The sequence below is a fragment of the Camelus ferus genome, chromosome 13 (genome assembly GCF_009834535.1).
Source record: "Camelus ferus isolate YT-003-E chromosome 13, BCGSAC_Cfer_1.0, whole genome shotgun sequence".
NCBI lineage: Eukaryota > Metazoa > Chordata > Mammalia > Artiodactyla > Camelidae > Camelus > Camelus ferus.
This window is the reverse complement of record NC_045708.1, coordinates 15,478,590-15,498,773: the sequence shown is the minus strand read 5'-3', so window position 1 is coordinate 15,498,773 and position 20,184 is coordinate 15,478,590. Positions and strand designations below refer to the sequence as shown.

Here is a 20,184-nt window from a genome sequence, read left to right as displayed (position 1 = left end):
CAGGACCTTTGAGAGCCCCGGAGAGAAAGGCTGGATGTTGTGCAGAGCTGCCTCTAGGAGCCCCGTGTTAGCACCCTCCTATCTGACAGTCCCAGAATCACCTGCACCACCTGTGAGGCGGCTGCTCGGGTTTCAGTGCCCGTCACCTTTGGGTGTTCAGATTCCAAGTGGCAGTCCAGCTGGGCCTGGGAGGTGAAGAGCTCCCCACAGAGCTCACAGGGGAAGGTGCTCTCCGACTGCTTGAAGTGCTCGGTGGTGACGTGGTGCTGCAGTGCTCCCGGGAAGCGGAAAGTAGCTGCACAGTACAAGCAGCGGAACGGCTGCGACCCTGGTGGAGGGGACACAGATGGGACTCACTGAAAGAAATGAGAGCAGGGCAGGGAGAGGAGGGAGCCAAGAGGACTGAGGCATTCGGGAAGATCCGGAGCCAGAGCTTCAGCTTCTGTGGGGCCTGAAGCTTGCATAATTTGGGGAGCCTGCCTTAGGAAAAACAATACTAAATTACACACACAGGATTAGGGGTAGAGCTTTGGAAGGGTCCTACCAAGTGAGAGGCCCCAAAGCCACAGCTTCATCAGCATCAGATTCAGGCTAAATCTGGCTCTACCGAAGCCCATTTTTCATTCAAGTGTAATGATGCTGACAATGCCTATTTCTAAGAAAAGCACATTTTAACATCTCTGAAATGGGATCAATGGCGTCTTACTACTGCTACGGGCCAGGTGGAGTCTGGGTGTAGTTGTCAACACTGCACGTGCGTGAACACCTAAAGGGGCAGCACTACGACTTGCAGGATGCAAGTCCACAGCTCTAAAGAAAAGCCCTGAGACAGGAGCGGTGCATGTTTATAACTCACAGGAACTAAATGGCTTAGGGGGGAGGAGGCAAGGGTTGGCTGCTCAGTACTTTCCCTAAGTGGGAAGCAGAAGTAGACCAGTTTTACATGATGCTCAGGAGACCAAACCCACTGGCCTCACTACGCGCTCCATCACCAGCGCTGTTGATGCCTGAGCACAACACCGTGTGGAATAACACGCATGCCAACGATCTGAACTGAGAGCTACTCTGAGGAGCCGGATTCTAACCTTAATCAACTTATTCCCCCTTTTCTGAATGCATACAACAGTGTGTAAAATCTATGTCAAATTAAGTCCAAAACAGCACTTAGGATAACCTGCAAATTCTAGGTAATAAGAAAGCACAGTTTAACTGGCAGCAGGTTTTCTTCTTAAAGGTTCGTTAAAATGGTGCCTCTCGTGGGCGGCACTTTAGACTTGATGAGCTGTAACAGGAGTGATGATCATCACAGGCAAGAGGTGCTCACTGGCGCCTGGCCGCAAGCGTTTCCTGTGCAGTAACGTGCCCAGTAACGTGCGTTACCCTAGGAAGTAGACACAGCTGTCCCTGATTTGCAGATGAGGAAACCGAGGCAGGAGTTAGTTGTTACTTAGCCTGGGTTGCAGAGCTGGCAGCAGTGCAGATGAGAGCCACTGCTGGGCGCCCCAGCCTGGGCGTCTGGGAAGGGCACTGACCTGAATGCTGGCACTTGATGTGGACCTGCAGCAGAGCCGGCGTGGGGAAGAGCTCCTTACACTGGTCGCACTCGTGGAACTTCGTATCTGCGAAGCACATGAGGACAGAAGTGGTGGGAAAGAACAAAAGGAAGGCTCTCTGAGTCTGGGGAGTAACAGGGCTAGGGGGCAGGACGGTGGCTCACACCTAGCAAGCATCTGCCAAGTGCCAGGAGCCTCATACCCACAACACAGTAGCGCAATCTGCGGTAAAGAGCACAGATCTGGATCCAGAATGCCTGGATGCAAAGAGGACTGTCGTGAGAATTAAATGAGAAAACACTCATGTGGTGCTTAGTGTAGCGCCTTGCACTGGGGAAGCGCTTCCTAACTGCAAGCTGTTGTGATTATCCCCCAATTTACCTGCAAGTAAATGAATAATTGACTTTCCGAAGAGAAGGAAACAAGCTGTGGAGTCAGGATTTCCGCCCTGGCCTGTGCCACCCTTCCCTGTGCCACGACCCAGGGCTGGTGGGAGTCCCACGGCTCCAGGTCTCCAGGTCAGAACCAGTGCCAGTCAAGCTAGTGTTACTGGTGGGCTGATATGGCGTTCTCAGGTGTGCTGGGTGGAACAGGTACTTACCACTGCACATCGACTGTAGCACTGGAAGCCAGGACTTGGGGACAGAATCTAGGATGCTATGTCACCAAACCCCTCCCACTTATCAGCTCCCACTCCCTGTCCAGGGCTCCCCAACTTCACCTGCGTGCTCTGCTTTGATGTGCTTCTTGTGTTCGATGGTATTGGAAAAGGTTTTGTCACAGGAGCTGCACTGCAATGATGAGAACTTGGAAGACCGATGGTTCTGAGCAGCAAACACATCAGGGTGGTGGGTCCGATTGTGGTACCACAGACCAGACAATTGCTGAAAGGAATGTGCCAAAGGTTAGGTCTCAGATGCTCCAGTGAGTCGGAGAGTGGGCAAGACCTCATGAGCCAGAAGAGCATTCCCAGGGGAGCTTATGGATCTGGAACCACACTCTTACCTACCACAGTGAGTGCTGACACGAGACGGGGGGTGGGTGTTCACGGGAACAAGGCACCCATGTCCCTACTGAAGCCACTACCGAGCAGGGCTGAGTCCTCCAGAAACCCACTCCTCACGAGCAGCCTAGGAGGGAGGTGTTAGGATCTTCCCAGTGAGGTGGAAGCCAAGGCACAGAGGGGTTAAATGACTTGCCCAAGGTCACGCGATTAGTAAACAGTAGGACCAGGATTCAAACCCTGGCCTTCCAATGAAAATCTCTCTTTTGCCACCGAGCTGTCTCACTGCCTCTCAGAGGCCCAGGGCGCAGCAGAGGAACCTGCTGAGAGGGGCATGTGCTGTCCCTGCTCTGTAAGCAAATGTCCCCCTCCTCCCGATTCCACAGCAGCACTGATACACTCTCCCTACAAGTCCACGGTTTCCTAGAGACCAAGCCCAGGTCTTACTCAGCTCTGTAACCCTAATGTCACAGCACAAGGCTTGGTGCAAAGTTAGCTCTGTTTTTGTTGAACTGAAGTTAGGTGCTGGGCTTCTCTGTCTGTGCCTGAATGTTAGAGATCCCAGCAAGAGCCCTTCTCTTCTCTGTGGTTTTAGAGTTTTTCACAGAAGTGATTTCTTTTTAGATCTATATGGGGTTTCACTTTATTTACATACCAAACTCTATGGGAAAAAAAAGCAGAGTTCTTCCCCAGGAGTTAAAAAAACTCACAAAACACCAATAATTGTGCTGAACAAGATTAATTCCAGGCAGTGTTATACACCCCATTGTCATTCCCACATCCTTTGACACATGGATCAATAGGTTCTAAAGAATGTGAGTACCCAAGGGGACAAGCAGCTTCAGTCCAGGACAAGGCTGAGCTCTAAGAGAATTGCAAGACCTGTCCACTCCAATCAAAGCTCTGCCACTGCGTCACTCTGACCGGGTCACCGCAGAGCATCTGAGTAACTTACAAGCTGCATTCTTCATGAGAACCAGCCAAATGGTCAAATCCTGGAGACAAGATGTGCCCTGCAAGCCACACACATGGAGGCCAAGGAAGACCAAAGGGAGAGTGGGTCAAGGACCCAGCTGGGGGAGGAGCTCCCGCAGAACCTGAGCTCGCTCACCTGGTAGGCCTTGTTGCAGATCCCGCAGCTGAAAGGCTTCCCTCCCACATGGGTCACCATGTGCCGCTCCAGCATGGAGGGGGCGCTGAAGATCTTCCCGCACGTGGGGCAGGGGTGGTACTCCTTGGAGTGCACCTCGTGGATGTGCTTGCGGTGGTCCTGCAGCGTTGGGAAGCTCATCCTGCACTTCTTGCAGTCATAGGGATCTTCTATGTCTGGTTCCACGAGAGGAAAGGGGAGGGGGGACACCACAAGAGTCAGTCAGTGAGAAGTGGTTTGTTGGGTACAGCTCCAGAAGCAAGGCAGTTTAGAGGTCAGGTAGGGCCACAGACTCCCAGGACTGCATCCATGGCTAACTACCCCCACCTTCCTCCTGGGAGGTGGGACTCCTCTGAGGCTTCTGGATTAACCACTTCTGCAGCATCAGATAGTTTCCCTCAATCCCCCATTTTACAAATCTTACGAGTTACATTCTATTTCACTGCTTCCCACGGAGCATCACCCTTGCTCTTCTCCTGCTTGCAATGGGCGCTCTGGAGTATTCTAATTCTCTATAGAGATTTCCAGCCTACTCCCCAGAGCTTCAGCATGACTACTGAGTGGTCAGTAGTACAACTCAGAGGAGGAGTGCCTCCTTGATCCCACTTTAGATTGAACAAGAACTTTTCCTAAGTAATGTAGTAAGTGCTATACGACAGTACATATATTAACTCACTTACTCCTGCCAGTCCTGTTTCATAGATTAGAAAAATCAAGGCTTAGAGAATGCCCAGTGTCACAAGTACGGTGTTGCTGCGCTGGTAACAATCCCAGCGTTCACTCCCAGGGCTATGTTCTGAGCTGCAGGCTTAACTGGACAAAGCAACTCGTCAGTGGGACCTCAGAAACAAGAACTAGCACTGATGAAGAATACAGTTGCCATCCCTGTGGCAGGAGACTTCCGTCTTTATCTGAAAGCAACAGAAACTGAAATGTTTTAATAATAAAATCCTTTGCCCACAGAAGAGGCTCAGCCCACAAGCCAATCTCATGCGTGCACCGACTCAGGTTAATTCAGGAGTTCTGACATACAAAAGCACTTGGCATCATTAACTAGTTTCCCTGTGGACACCAGCTCTTGAAATCCCGGTTTTGCACTGTCTTGTAAGATCCTCTGACGCAGTTCTCCGTAAGCAATGATGAGCTCCTGTGAAACGGGCGAGGGACTGTCAGTCAGCAGGAGAGGCCCTGGGAGCTGGGCCTGCTTCAGATGATGCACTCTAAGGTACGGCAAAGCATTTCAGGTCCTCTCCATTCTGAAAACTGGCAATGTCTTCTCTCTCCTGACTCCATGCAATGCTACTGGGAGAAGGAAACTGAAGCAGAATATCACTGAAAGAGGCCGAGGGGGTATCAAAGTTGTGGCACTGGACCCAAGCCAAATCTCACTCATCCGGAAGTCTACTGCAACTGGATTTTTTGGACAACCTCGCAAACTCCTTGCAGGGAGGGGCAGCACTTTATGTTTCTCCTGTGTTGCCCAGTGTCCAGCCACGTGCTGGGCACATAGAAGCTTTCGCCAAGTCCCTTGCTGGTGGGATGACAACAAGCTTGAATGTGCTGACAGAAAGCACATGCTGGTGAGACACTGTATTCACCGACACTAGAAACTGGTGCGTGGGGAGCAGAGGGAGGGAGGGGAGAAGTGTATGCAAGGTGCATGGCATGAAAAAAAGATAGGTTCTGACGGTGACAGATGGCCCTGGAGAGGGCTGCTCTTGTCACCACAACTATCTGGCATTGATCGAGCATTTTCTAGGTGTCAGGCACAGAGCTTCATGCTTCACGTGTGATATCTGTTTTAGTGAAACAATCTAAGTGGTAGCATTACTATGTTCTCTAGTTTACAGAAGGAGCACAAGAGGCTTAGAAAGGTAAAGACATCTGTTTGAGGCCTCAGGGAAGTAAATGGCCGAGTCAAGATTCAAGTCCAGGCCCGTGTGATTTCAGAGCCCACGCTCTTAGCCCCTGCTGCTGTGCTGTGCTGGCCACACACCTGCTGTGTAACAAGAACAGCTGGAGAAGATGTGATGTGACCAGCCAGATGCCACCCTGGCGACTTCCTGATGACTTCACGAGGAATCACAAAATCTTTTCCTCCCCTGTGTGTGTGTTGAACAGAAGCATGTTTCTGTATAAGCTTTAGTAGGAGTGGACAAAGAAGGGAGCAGACCCTACTGAGTGAACACCATGGCATTTGGAAGAGAATGCTGGGCAGGGCACAGCTCAGTGGCAGAGTGCATGCCTAGCATGCATGAGGTCCTGGATTCAAGTCTCAGTACCTCTATTAAATAAATAAATAAACTTAATCATCTCCTCCCATATTTTTAAAAAAAAAAAAAGAAAAGAAAAGAAAAGAAAAAAGAAAAAAGAAGGCTTTTAAGGGAGTATGACGAGGGACCACTCACAATGGTACACATTAACTCAGAAAGTGTCCGGGCTGCTCCAGTGGGGAAAGGCAGGTTATGACCACAAGATGAAAAGTGGGAGAGGCGGAGTTGGCGTCGAAAAAAGAAGCTCACAGACAAATGGAAATATTCTGGTGTTCTACGAGCCTGTCTGTTACAAAGGCTCTTTCCTTCAAACATAATTGGTCTCTGTCAGCCAAAAAGAGCCAGGTGGGCTAAAAAGGAAGACAAGGAAATAGCCTGGACAGAGAAACAGGCATCACACAATGACACGTTAAAGTGAGATTCTTCTTGAAATAAGAATGAGACTGGCCCTTGCAGGGGTAAGGGGAGGGGACGGCACTGTATGGGGCCCAGCTCTGGTGGAGTGACAGCCTCTGTTATGACAGCTGCATGCCTTCCCAGGGCCAGGCTGGTGCTGAATGCCTGACATCCACAATCTCAGTACGTACTGTGAAAGGTGTGCAGGTGGATGGAGAGGCCATTGGCTTGCCGGAAGCCCTTGCCACAATCCCTGCAGACATACGGCTTGTCCCCGGTGTGGGTCCTCACGTGGCGGGACAGCTCGATGGACTGAGCAAACACCGCATCACAGTACTGGCACGCATACATTTTTCCTGGAAATATACATGAGTTTACTAGAGCCAGAACTAAACATTTATGGCTCTCCTAAAAACAAAATCACATCCTAAGGCACAGGGGAGAGAAATATAATCTGGGAGATGCTGTTAAAACATCAGGCAATTTGTAATACACTGGGTGAGAGGTCTGAGCTATCCTGTCAGATGGCACTTCACAAACACAGCTGATCACACAGAGAGGGTATCAGTGTGGTCTTCCTACCCTGAGGGATAAGGACAGAGTTCTCATCACACAAGACTACCCATCTGTTAGCCTGGCCACCATAAGTATGGAAGAGCTCGTTCCATTCCCAGGAAGCAGATACATCCTTGTGCCCAGAAATAGTGGAGTCTGGATCTGTTGAAAAACATACAGGGCAGAGATGCAACTGCACATAAAAATGAGAGACATGGATTTAGAGAAGAAAGCAAGCCTTTCCCAGTGACTTGCTATAAGGATTCTCTTGGCTTCCCTATTTTCTCATGCACATAATGAAAATATAATGATCAGACTGCTAAATACTGTTTAAAAATATAGGTAAAGAGCTAGTCTGGAAAACTAGCATTTGTGGAAAAAAATGCCAGACCAACTGTACCTCTAATCTCCCTCATGGGCCAATAGAGAAGTGGGGAGATCAATAAGGTGAGGGTCCAGAACCCCCAGATCCTAGGGCTGGCCTCAACAAGAGCAATCGACCTCATTTTCATTTTTCACAGGCCACACTTTGGAGTAAGATTTTGTTAGGGAAAACAGAGAGCTTCTTGAACCAAGAGTTGAAGTGACTGAGAAGCCAGGACCCAGCCCTCAGCCTTCCCTAGCCCCACTGCTCTTATCTCAGAGCCTCATGTCCCATCTGTACACTAACAGCTCCCAGCTTCTCCCAGAACTCGACTTACACATCCAACTGCCTGCTACTCTACTTCCCCACTTGGAGGTCTGACAGGTATCTCAAATCGATCCTGTCCAAACCAGAGCCCCTGATTCTCTGGCCCCACCTCCCCTACAACCGCCCCTCCCCCGCCCCCACACACATGCTTTCTCCACTTCGGTAAATGGCAGCATCCTTTACCCAGTTGCTCATACCAAAAACCCCAAAGCCATCCTTAATTTCTCACTTTCCCTCACATTCCACATCCAATCTATTATTAATCCTGTCACTTCCACTTTCAACAATATATCCTCAAACATGAACATTTTTTACAACCCCTCCAACACAGCTCTAGTTGAAAAGTCTGTCACCTCCACACTAGACCACTGCAATGCCTCCTAGCTCCCTGTTTACACTATACTCTTATCCTATTAAGGTTTATTGTCCAGAGCAGCCAGAATTAACTTTAAAAAATATAAATCAGATCTTATCACTCCTCTGCTCAAAACTGTCCCTCAGCTTTCTGTGGCAGACAGAATAATGGCCCCTCAGATGTCCACATCCTAATCCCTGACACTGGTGAATATGTCACCTCACATGGCAAAAGGGACTCTGCAGATGTGACTGAGGATCCTGAGATGGGAAGCTTATCCTGGATTACACCAGTGGGCCCGAGGGAACCTCAAGGGTCCTTCTAAGAGGCAGGAAGGAGAGTCAAGGGGGAGGCATGATGACGAAGCCGGGACTGGAGTAGTGTGACCACCAGCCCAGAAACGAAACAACCTCTCGATTCTGGAAGAGGCAAGGAACAAGTTCTCCCCTAGAGCCCCTAGAAAGGATACATTCCACCAAAACTTTGGTTTTAGCTTCGTAAGACCCATTTTGGACTTGTAACCTCCAAAGTGGTAAGATAATACATTTGCATTTTTTAAGCCACCGTTCCGGGTAATTTTTTACAGCAGCAACAGAAACTAACACACCTTACATAAAAACCAAAGTCCTTACCTGCGAGGCCTTTGGTGACCTCTCTAACTGCATTGCTCAACACTTCCCCTCGTTTACTGTGCTTTAGCCCCTTCTAGTTGTCTCTGGCCTCTCAAATAGCCGAGGCTCGTTCCCACCTGGGGAAGGGCCTTCGCACTTGTGATGGTCTCCCGGATCTTTCACGGGTTCCACCTCTCACTGCATTCAGGTTTCCACTCAAGTCTCACCCGCCTCCTCTGATGATACAAATAAATGGCGCCCACCCCCGCCCCTGCTCACTCATCTACTTGTCTTCACTGCATGACTGCTGTCTAAATTAGCACCACACGTTTATATGTGGCCTGTTTATCCACTGGAATGTAAGTAGTGCCTGGAAGAATGCTCAAAAAATTTATTCACTCAGTAAATGTTTATCGAGGGCCTGCAATTGCTAAGTACTGTTCGAAGTTCCACAGATATCGCAGTGGGAAGGGGGAAAGAAAAGACCAAGAGCTCTACCCTCATGGAACTTGCATTCTAACAGGGAGAGACTATGAACAAAATAAATTACTGCAGTAGATTACAGATCATATGATAAGCAATATGGAGAACAGTAATGCAAGGGAACTAGGGCTAGGGCGCTAGGATTTTACACAGGGTGGTCAGGAGAGGCCTCGCGGCGACAGTGAAGTGTGAGTAAAGAGCTGAAGGAGGTGAGGAGGTGAGGCGTGGGGCATCTGCAGGGAAGGCATCCAAGCAGAGGAAACAGCAAGAACACAATTCCTAAGGCAGGCACCCTGCAGGTCTGGGGCCTCGCAAAGAGGCTGCAATAGGTAGGAGAGGGCGAGTGAGGGGAGGGCAGTGAGAGGTGAGCTCAGAGAGGTATGGGGGTTGATCACGTGCGGCCTGGCAGGCTGCCGTTCACATTTTACACTGAGCGAGATAAAAAGCCTTCGCAGGGTTTTGAGCAGAGAAGTGACCTGATACGGTTCAGAAGGACCACGTGGGCCTGTGTATTAAGAATATTGGTCAGGAAAGGGTGAGAGGAGGAGACCAGTAGGGGGCGACAACCACCAAGTAGGCAAGAAGATGGTGGCATTAGTCCTTACACGTAAATGCTCCAAACAACACACAGAGTCCTCCGAGAAGCCTGTCCTGACGCTGCGCCTCCTCCTTCCGACTGCACTGGAGGCCCCTACTTCATTCTTCCACATCTCCTCGTAATGGTGCTATTCCACACCACACCACTGATGACTCTGCTCTGTAACTGTCTCTGTCTAGAGACACCCTAGACCGTCAGCTCTGCGAGCACGGGATTCCAGCTTTGTCACTGAGCATCTGCCACTGCCCGATCCACAACAGGTGCTCAACTAAGGGTTTTCCTGTGCTTGAACTACACCCCAAAGCCCAAGGCATTCCTGGCTTCATGCAATTCTCTAACTATAAAGTCATGATGTTAGGTGAACCAGCCTCTCTTCAGAAACTCTCAGCATCTTACATGTCTGTGCACACATGTACTCTCATCACATGTGCACCCAGAGAGGCTCTGCTCTGTTTCCATGAAATGGGCTGCCAGGTAACTCACATTGTGAAAAGTCTGCAGGAAAAATGAAGCAATTCCCCTGGCCTCACCTTCTGAGTGCTTCTTCTTGGTGTGGTAGGCGAGGGCAGAGGCCTGGGTGAAGGTCATGAGGCAGTGCTTGCACATGAACGGGCGGTCCCCAGTGTGAAGGCGAAGGTGGTTCTTCAGGGTAGAATTGGCCGCAAACTTGGCCCCACACTCTTCACAGGAGAATGGCTTCTCATCAAAGTGCTCTGTCAGTTTGTGGTACTGCATGCCTAGGGAAGCCGTGCCAAGGACCAGAGATACCAGTGATCAGTGACATGAATCCAGCAAGACGACACACCAGAGCACCGTCTCAGGCCAGGCCTCAAGAGGAAGCACAGCGGGAAGGACAGGACGCCAGCATGCCAGGGCACCCCGGACTCCCCACTGGCCGGATCGGGCGTGCAGTGCTCTGGGCTTATCTTTTCTATCCTCTCTCTCTCTCTTATATAGGACCCAGTCACCCAGAAAGAGTGAAACAGAACTCATTTTTCTGTTTCATTAGGTTTATCCAACATCTAGGGCAAGGAAAAACAATTCTGACTCTACATCCCCTGGTTCCTCTGACTCTTATTTACCATCAAGAAACAAGTGGAAACCTAAGAAGTATTAAATAGCTCGTCATTATTATGAATAATAATAGCCGCAATTTACTGAGGACTAACTCTATTGAAGGCACTGTACTAGGTGTTCTAGCTGTTTTAGCTCACATCTTCCTAACAATCAGGGAGCCTATTTAACAGAGGGGCAATTAAAGCTCAGAGAGCTGATTCCGAAACACTACCGAGCCTCTGTGGGAACCTGCTCTACCTTCTAAGCCCTTCCACTCTCCTTACTGCATACAACTGGAGGCAAGGCCTGGAATCCAAACCACAGTCTCCAGAATTATCATCCTCTATCACTTCACCTTCTTGAATGTACCTGAGGCATGAGCAAATTCTCTTCCACAGAGGTCACATGTCACCGGGAGCCTCTTCTTCTTCTTCTTGGGGACGTCAGGCTCTCCACCTGCACCATGAGCCTCCAGCTGATGCTTCTCCAGCTCCTTCTTAGAATCCTTGGTCTCATTACACTCCTTACACTGCACCTGTTTGCTCTTGGCCACCCGACAGCGCTTCATGTGCACCTTGAGGCGGCAGTAGAAATGGAAGCTTTTGTCACAGGCCTTACAGATGAAGCTCTTCTTGGCAGAGTCTGGGGAGGCAGAAGTGTCTTTCTCTTGTTGCTCTGGCAAGGAACCTGTCTCTCCTTGACTGTTCTGCTTCCCAGGCTGGCAGTCTTCTTCAGCTGGCTCAGCTGTCTTTTCGTCTGCTTTGTCCTTGGCTTCAAGGTGAAATTTACTACTCACCGCCCACGTTTCCTTCTCTCCCTTTTCCTGAGTAAGGAAACCTGCATAGGAGAGAGATTTCATGGCTCTGGGAATTCTCGAAGTTTCTACTTTGCTTTCTAACTTTCCTTCTTAGGGGAGAATGGAGACTACCTGGGATCCTTATAAAACTCTGAAGTAGTATTACTGTCATCTTTAGTCTCTGATAAACACAAACAGCATCAGTTTACATCCATGTCTGACTTTTCTAAGTATTGAGAGAACATAAAATAAATAAGGTAGCGACAATGAACTCTTCCATGAACTGCTGCCTCTTCTCCCCAATAAGGAAACAACTGGGGGACCTAACAGGACCCCACCCGCTCTGTTTCTTACCAGTGTTTGCTAACTCCTTCATGACAGGCTGTAGGCCTGGGAAAGACCTGTGGACGCTGCACAGAAGCTGACATATTTCAATGGCTGAGATGGATTTTTCCATGGCTCTGCTCAGCAATGCTCTCAGGGAAGCTTCAGGGCTGGTTGTCTCAGAGGAAATGCTCAGAATCTAAATGAATACCATGAGACAAAGGTTTATGGTTAATATCAGCAGATTTCTTCCATGGTTTTCAATTAGAAAACAAAGCTAATTTTAGGGATGCATTGCTCCAGCTATAACAAGGATGGATTTCTTGTGATAAATATAGTGGAGAACACTCCTTCTCCAAGAACAGGGAAATTAACAAAATTTAAACGAGGAGGCACACGTGAAGACAAATGTGCAAACACAAAGAAGGTGCAAGCGAGGTAGCACTGAGGGTTTTCTGCAAGTATCTTCCCAGAAGCCAGGAGTCTTCCAAAGACCTTTCCTAGATCTTAATATTAAAAGCTTAAAAAGCTATAGGATTTGGTTGTTGGCATTTCTGTTTTGAAGATCAAGATAATTTTTCATAATATATAACTGTCTCAACGTCGGGAAGTAATTCAGCACGATCAGTGGCTTCACATTTTTAGATACTTAGATGTACCCTTTAAACATCATTTTCTTTCATAAAGAAACTCAGCTTTTTAAAGAAGGTTCAAATAGGGGCTTTAAAGAGGCCAAGAATATTATTTCAAAGCCATCCTCTCAGAATGTTAGAGCGATCAGCAGAAAGAGTCAGAACACTGAGAAAATAAAGCTAAACCATCCACAGATGGCCACATGGAATTTTCATTTTGGAAGATATTTTATTTCTGCTCTTTTCAAGTCTATCTAAATAAACCCGATGTCCCTGGAGGCAGGCATGAGACTAATTAGTGAGGCTAAAACTGATCAACTGCTGAAGCCCCATCTCTGAAGTACGAGGCACGCTGGAGAGAGTCTAGCAGATGAATCTCTCCTCTGAAGCCCCCAGAAGAGTGCACCATCGTCCTCCCATCTGAGAGTCAGACCAAGGCTGGGCTGTCACCTGTGGATCGAGTTAGAAACCAGACCTTCCATACACCATCCGTGTCTACTTGGATCAAGAAGCACGACAGGTGAACTTAGTTTAATTTTATGTTCCTTTATGATTCTTTCCCACTCAAGATGCACATAATCCTGGGATGAATTCGTGAATCCCCCCCCCCCCCCCCAGTCCCCACCTGGTTTTTCTGGGATGCTGGCCACACTGTGAGAAGCCTTACAGAAAGTGAATTGGCACAATTTGCTACCCCATATGGGCAAAGGCTTTGTTCTTTCTATGTTTATTCTGGCTCTTTCTGGAAGTCAGAACAGAGCATGTAATAAGACCAATTTTACTTTTCTTCCTCTGGAAAAAGTTGCTTCTTAGAACATGGGAGAGGGCAGTGTCACGGTTCCCTCTGAGTTTCCTAGGTTGAGACAAATGCAGTAAATCTGGGTTTGAGTCACATAAACCCGAGTTCAAATCCTGGCTGCTTCCCCGTCTAGCTGGCGCGTCCTAGGTATGTTGCTGAACCCCTTGATGCCTGAGCGCCCTTATCAGTAAACTGTGGACGATATCACAGGCCACTTAAAGCTGGGAGGATTAAAAGAGCTGAAGTATCACAAAGCATCACCTAGCCCAGGGCTTGGCCCACAGCAGCCGCCCCGCGGAAGCTGGCTCCTCCCTCAGGAGTGAAGACAGTTCCAGGCATCAGCGTCATCAAACTCCCCCAAACGCTGCATCTTTATTCCCACCACACCTCTTTCACTGTCTCTGCCAGCTGCTCCTCCTCTGAGGTCAAGCACCTGAGCTCAGCCCTTCGCTGGGCGGCCTCTAGGATCAGTCTGTGATGCCTCAGGATGGTTTCAAAGGCAGCACTTTCTGGTGTGGCCACTGAAAAAGGAGGGATTGAAAAGTCATTAGTGAAACTAAGAGCACCATTTTTTTCCTTTCGCTTTTTCTCAACTCAGTTCTTCGTACTGAGAATATACCTCATCTATCTGCCACCTGGGGCTGCAGTGAGGAAAGTGGCAAGGAGTGCTGTAACTGGAGTATAATTGCTAACGTAAGCTTAGAATGACTGCTGCATATTTTACTTTAAAAGGTTTACAAACCTCATGTCCCTGAACAAAATCGCCAGTCCTTACTTCTAATGGTCGGGATGTGGAAGGCCACCGTAAGAAAGCTCCCTCTGTTTTCTGGGAAGACTGACGATAATCTCCGGTGGGGGCAAAGCCACCACAGAGGTCAGGGAGCCTACCTGCCCGGAAGAAAGCGTCGGCGCCAGGCTCCCTTCGTATTTCCTCCAGGAGCAGGTTCAACGGGCAGGTCTTTGTCTCCTGAGCCACCAGCAGCAGTTGCCAAATGGCTGTTGCAGAGAGAGCCTGCTTTTCTAGAGCTGCTGACATCAGAGCACTGAAACCACCCGAACCAGAGTCACGTTTCACGAGCTTCTCCATGACCTTTAAGACGCAGCACAAACATACAAGTAAGGGACTTTCTAGTCACTGGCCCAGTTGCTGAGCTGCAAGTCTGAGCACTGGATTTTAGTGAATGTATCTGGGGAGGAGTTTTTCAACATCCTTCACCTCTTTCAACCGAAGAGATTTTCATACATGACAAAGGCAAAGTTCTTCGTGCCTCCTTTTGAATGTGTTTCCTTACCACTGCGGAGATAACAACTAATCCTACTTGTCACTCTGCCTTAGAAGTTAGATCACCTATTTCTCCTCCGCTGCTGATTCCTTAACATTTCTCAACATGGCTGGTTTCGGCGTATGTTTACATAAAACATAAACATATATTTTTTAAATATGTGTTCATCTCTTTTCCTTCTTTCATTTTACCCACCCTCCCTCCCTCCCTCTCTCTTACCTCTCTTTCTCCAGGGGCTAAACTCTTCACGTGTGGGATCATTTTTAGTAACATCTGGTTGTCTGTGAAAATCTCAGAGAGGTTTTCATGATACCGTCTCAACAGCTCAATCCCATAATCATCAGGGCTTGCTTGGACTGTAAGGATATTAGCAAAACAATAATGTTTGATACAGCAAAACCTCCTTAAGGGCTTCTCCTACAGAAAACGAGAGGAGTTACAAATGAAGGCAGGAGAGCGCTGTCTCCTCTGGAGAGCAAGTGCAGCTCCTGGCTTGGGGCCTCACACACATGTGTTCACATCTCCTTTGGTCTACACTTAATCACTCAGCGCTTCAGGGTCACAAAACCACTACCACTTTGAAAGTTAGTGCCCGGTGGTAGAAGCTAGTGATTGCTCAACAGGGGGGTAATTAGAAGGCTGCACTTGTAAGAGATTCAGATGTACAGATTCAAGGGATATTATCCGTCAGGCCTGAGGTAAAGGATGCATGTGGCGATCCAAAATACAGGCAGGCATGAGTCAGGACTGCTGACCTACTGCTCTTCTGTTTATATGCCCTCTGAGCCGATCTTTTAAAAGGTCATATTTATTTGAAAGTTAAGTCAAAACTATCAGGCATTCCCCTTAGCTCTGCAGATATTTAAAAATTTATTCTCCTCTTTGGCCCAGTAACTTCACTTCTGGGAATCTAGCCTTAAGAAATGATCTAAAGGTTAAAAAAAAAATCTGTGTACAAAGATATTTGCCTGTGTATAATTTGTGATTGTGATGATGAAGATAACAGCTAATGTTCACTGAGTGAGTGCTTACTATGTGCAGAGCACTGTGCTAAATATTTACATATATTATCTCACAGTAGCCATAAAAATGAATGTGATAGGTATCATTCTTATCCCTGTCTCACAGAGGAGAGAATGAAGTTCAGAAGGGTTAAGTCACTTAGTCCGGGTCACACAGCTACCAAAGGAGTCAGGGTGCAAATCCTGATAGTCACGACAGTCTTAAGCGTCATGCCACATGTGCCCCGGACGAGGGTAAGAGTGATACAGCATACGTGTCCTTATGATGGAAAACTGCATGGCCTTAAAAAATAGAATGCTAGGGAGTATTCTGAAATGTGGAGAATGTTTATGTCACACTGTTGAATGGGGGAAATTATAAAACATGGTAGTGTCTCAACATTGTAAAAATAATGTGATAGATACAATACATCAACGTATTAATATTGAAATAATCAAGTGGTGGGATTTGAGGTTGTTTTCTTCTTTATTTTTCAGATTGTTCAAGGCTGTGTAAGTATACATTATTTTTATAAGCCAGTAAATAAGTTCTCTCATTTCCCAAATACCCTTTTTCTGAAAACCACCTGAGTCTCCAATGCACCGAGATGGGAGAGGGTTGGCTGGAGTTGGGCTGTTTTTCTAAGAAGTGGGACACGGACTCATTTCCGCAGACTGGATTGACACGAGGGGCAGTTAATTCGGGGACTGCTGGTGCTGGAACCACAGCACTCAAGTGGGAATGGGGACATCAAGGTGTGAGCTTCCGTCCACTCCATGGGCAGGTGACATGGGACAGCGTGGGAAAGCCACACATTAATAAACCCTGAACCATGGGAACACTGTGAGGGAGCTTAATGGAGAAGAGCAGTTCTCAGGTTTCAGAACTTAACTCCAGAAACACTGAGCCTCACTGATTTGTGAGCTAGTTTCTCTTTCGTAATGGCTTTTCTTAACACTGTCTTATCTCCCCAGCAAGGAACCAGAGGGTGTTTCAAGCTGCAATTTTTTGGAGGGGTAGTTCCAGTCCAGAGAGTCAATAATTAACTAATACCTGTGGTGCTCGGCAAAGTGGCTAATTTCTGCAAATTCTCCAGCAGAAGGCCCAAGTTTGGGAATGTCATCTTCACTGCCTGAAGGAGTTTTACCAAACTCTCAGCACTCAGGGTCTTCTCTTCAGACATTCTGTACAACAAGTTTTCTATTGTCTCCTTGGGTGTTGTTCCGCCCTCACAGCAATTCAGAATCACCTGCAGTGGCAAGCAATCAACCCGACACCAGTTACTGGCAATTCTAAATGTATCTGACGCACCACTGGAAACCCAGCAAGACAGCATTACAAGACGCCTGCCTCCAGGTCCTCTTCTGCTGGTCTCTAGTGCCACTTTTGTCATAGTCTTTTCCTTATTCTGTTTCAATAAAAATCCAAAACATTCTCCAAACAGCTCTATGAAAATCTTCCCTTCTCAATTGCAGGTTGCCTCCAACATTTTGCATTTTGTGAAAATATTCTTAGGCTGGCCAGTATGACACAGTGAGTAGCTTACATCTAACCTGGTTCTTTAGATTGAGTTTGTTCAGACAAGAAGATTGAGAAACAGCCTGGCAATTAATAAACACAGTTACAATGTTTTTCAATCTTTGTTCGTTCGGTAAAGTACATGACAGTGGTAGAGGTTGCAAGTTCAAAGCAATTCTATTATTTTACTTTCTTTTACTTTATTTACGTAGCAATTTGAATACCCAGATACTTCATACGCTTGTCTGTGGCCTCCAAAATAATAGATTTAAAGTGCATTTCTGGATTATTTTTTCCTGCAGACTCTGTATTATCTATCCTTCTCCCTCCCAGTGGCCACATGTACCAGCTCCAGTCATCTTCCCAGAGTTCTACTCCCTTGTTCTTCCTTGCTGTGCTAGAGGGCTTTCTGAGTCAAGAGGGCACAGGCCTCTAGCAAAAGGTTGAAAATAAAACACATGACAGTTACTTTATAGATATTTTCCTATTATAATCAAACTATTTCTTAATGAATTGTAATTTACTATGCATAACTTGGCTCTTATGGATAAGGGAGGGGATTACTTCAATACATGTAATCTATAGATTCACAGTAACTGAATTTTGAGCTTTCCTTTGGGAAGATGCCAGTTCTCAGGAGAAAGAGTCAAGCAGATCAGTCATGGTAGCATGCCAGAGGACACCATTATCAAATTAACTCCCATTTAAAAATAATAAATTGAGCCACAAAACAAAATTGGTTTTATATATGGGGAAGGAATATCTATACTACATAAATATGGAAGGAATATGTATATTACAAATTAACTTGTCATATTCGTCGTCAGTGCAGAGCACAGCCATTCTCTTTGTCTAAAGTATAATATGTATTAGATTTCTACTAAATGAATCATAATTTAAAACTCAAGAGCTTGTGTCTAAAAACCATACTGATTTCTGTGCTATCTCTTATTTCCTAAACCATCATCTGATACAAAATGAGGCAGCCAGACAGTGAGCATGGGCTTTAAAGCCACGCAGGCCTAGTTTGAATCCCAGTTCTAAAATCTATGGCCTGTATAACCTTGGGAAAGTTATTAAATTCTTTGAAAAGAAGGTAACAATATCAACTCTTGCACAGTTGTTCTGAGGATTCTCTAAAATGAGGTTGCTGTTTATAGAGCCAAGTGTAACTCCCAGGACGTATGTGATTGTTAATAAGTGACAATGGTTACTGATATTATTAGGAAGCCGGATGCACAGTGGTTAAGAAAATGTGCTTTGTTTAGAACTCTGAATTCCAGTGCTGATACCAAGCAGCTGTGCCTTTGGGTGAGCTGCTTACCCTTCTTAAGCTTCTGTTTCTTCATCTTTAAAATCAGGATAATATCCATGACTTCATAAAGTTGCTGTGAGGGTAGAATTTGGTAATGCTTAAAAGGTCCTGAGCACAGTGCTTGGCACACAATAAACAATAAATTAATGGCAGCTATAGCAATTACTATTTATGTATCTGCTCCCAGTCCTGAAGCAGAGAAATTCCTATTTACCACTTCTTACAGAACCCACAGTGTGTATACACAAGGGTCAGGGTACCTAGCTAGCATTAGCAACACTCCATAAGAGAAAAAGTTCCCAATGGCCTGGGAGCACGTTCCACATGATGTCAAAACACTGTGACTATTTGATCAACATTCACCTCTACACTCCTGCTTTATTATTTTGCTTCAATTTTCGTGAGAAAGAGTAGCTTAATGAAGCTCTGGTGGATCCCCAATCTTAAGAAGTGTTTTTGTGACTTATAACTAATTTAAGTTCTTTCTGCTTCAGCCCTTTCTGTCAAGTAAACTGAAAGTGACAGAAGAAAATGACAGTGTGGTCTGTCTTGCTGCAGAGAATAAGGCTGAGTTTGGCTCTACCTATAAATGCTGTTTTAGCAAGATAATGAAACAGTTCAAAGGACAGATTCAATCTAGCTAATAAGGAAAAAGTTTGAATGAGTAATTGAAGGGAATCACTAAATAAGGAATTAGGTACTTCTAGAGCTATAAGCAACTTACTTAAACTGAGTGCCTAAGTTTCCACTTAATTTGAAGACTAAGGAGAAAACAGGGCTTTAATTTTATTCTGTGCGTATATTATCTTTCTCTAAGAAGTTCAAGGAAGGTAAACTTTTAAAAACATAATCTGCAAAATATAATTTTGAGATTAAAGGCTATTCCCATGTTATATGAAAAAGTAGCAATATAAGATCATTGAGAAGAAGGAAATCTAGGGTCCGGCCCTCACTATCCACCTAGTGCTTAGCCATCACACCAGCGGTTTCCAAACGTTTTCTCTCCTGAACATTGAAGTCACTTCCCACAGTTCGATGCCACAAAAGTTCTCTGTCCCTATTTCTTCCTTCCAGATATAAAAATATTTTTAGCACAAAGTTGAAATCAATAACACCAACAAATACAGTTATCTAGTTGACTTGAGAAGTCATGCTAGCAGTTTTATGAGGATTTTAGCAGCTGGCTGGTGGCAGAGTAAATCAGTACAACCTTCCTGAAGGGCAATTTGGCAATATATCTCAAACACTTGAAAAAATTTATACTCTCTATTCCAAAATCTCACTTCTTAGAAATTATTCTGAAGAAATAATCTGAGAAGTATGCAGAAATTTGTGTGCAAAATGCTCCCTGCAACATCATTTATAACAGCAAAATATTGGAATAGCAAAAACTTAGGAAAAAATGCCCAAGAATAAAGAATTAATGAATTTTAGTATATCCATTAGACAGAAGACAATATAGCTACCAAAATCTGTATTGTAGGTGTGGAAATGTATTCACATGTACTAAATTAAAAAATAAAGTTATAAAACTAATGATAACCCCATCCCAGGATGACTCAAATGAGAAAAAGTGAGAGCACATGCTCCAAAATGTTAGCAGTGATCAGCTGTGAGTGGTGAGACGGTGGGAGATTCCGGTTTTTCTCTTTCTACTTGTTTTCCCAATTTTTTAAAGATGAACAGTGTATCATTTCTGTTAAGAGGGAAAAAATGTGAAAACAGTTACAAATGTGCCTAAATACTTTAATTCTTGGGGCAAATGTTTTATATTAAAATCTCATTGAGTCA

General features: G+C 46.1%; 1 protein-coding gene across 4 annotated transcripts in view; it reads right to left on the bottom strand.

Moving 5' to 3' along the window:
• ZBTB40 (zinc finger and BTB domain containing 40) overlaps nucleotides 1-20,184 on the bottom strand; it is a 69,458-nt gene that overhangs the window by 5,637 nt on the left and 43,637 nt on the right. For 2 of the 4 annotated variants that reach the window (XR_004325403.1, XM_006183155.3), the window contains exons 6-17: nucleotides 16,614-16,809; nucleotides 14,778-14,914; nucleotides 14,164-14,365; nucleotides 13,663-13,796; nucleotides 11,875-12,043; nucleotides 11,094-11,561; nucleotides 10,199-10,405; nucleotides 6,567-6,731; nucleotides 3,668-3,882; nucleotides 2,275-2,437; nucleotides 1,533-1,619; nucleotides 102-328 (exon numbers count right to left, since the gene is read on the bottom strand). Coding sequence is in view for 2 of the 4 variants with exons in the window: in XM_006183155.3 (XP_006183217.1) it covers nucleotides 102-328; nucleotides 1,533-1,619; nucleotides 2,275-2,437; nucleotides 3,668-3,882; nucleotides 6,567-6,731; nucleotides 10,199-10,405; nucleotides 11,094-11,561; nucleotides 11,875-12,043; nucleotides 13,663-13,796; nucleotides 14,164-14,365; nucleotides 14,778-14,914; nucleotides 16,614-16,809 (2,370 nt within the window). In the remaining 2 variants the exon portion in view is untranslated. Of the gene's footprint in view, nucleotides 1-101; nucleotides 329-1,532; nucleotides 1,620-2,274; nucleotides 2,438-2,558; nucleotides 2,684-3,667; nucleotides 3,883-6,566; nucleotides 6,732-10,198; nucleotides 10,406-11,093; nucleotides 11,562-11,874; nucleotides 12,044-13,662; nucleotides 13,797-14,163; nucleotides 14,366-14,777; nucleotides 14,915-16,613; nucleotides 16,810-20,184 lie in introns of those variants that run through there. The other 2 variants (XM_014557937.2, XR_004325404.1) reach the window with 2 other exon arrangements.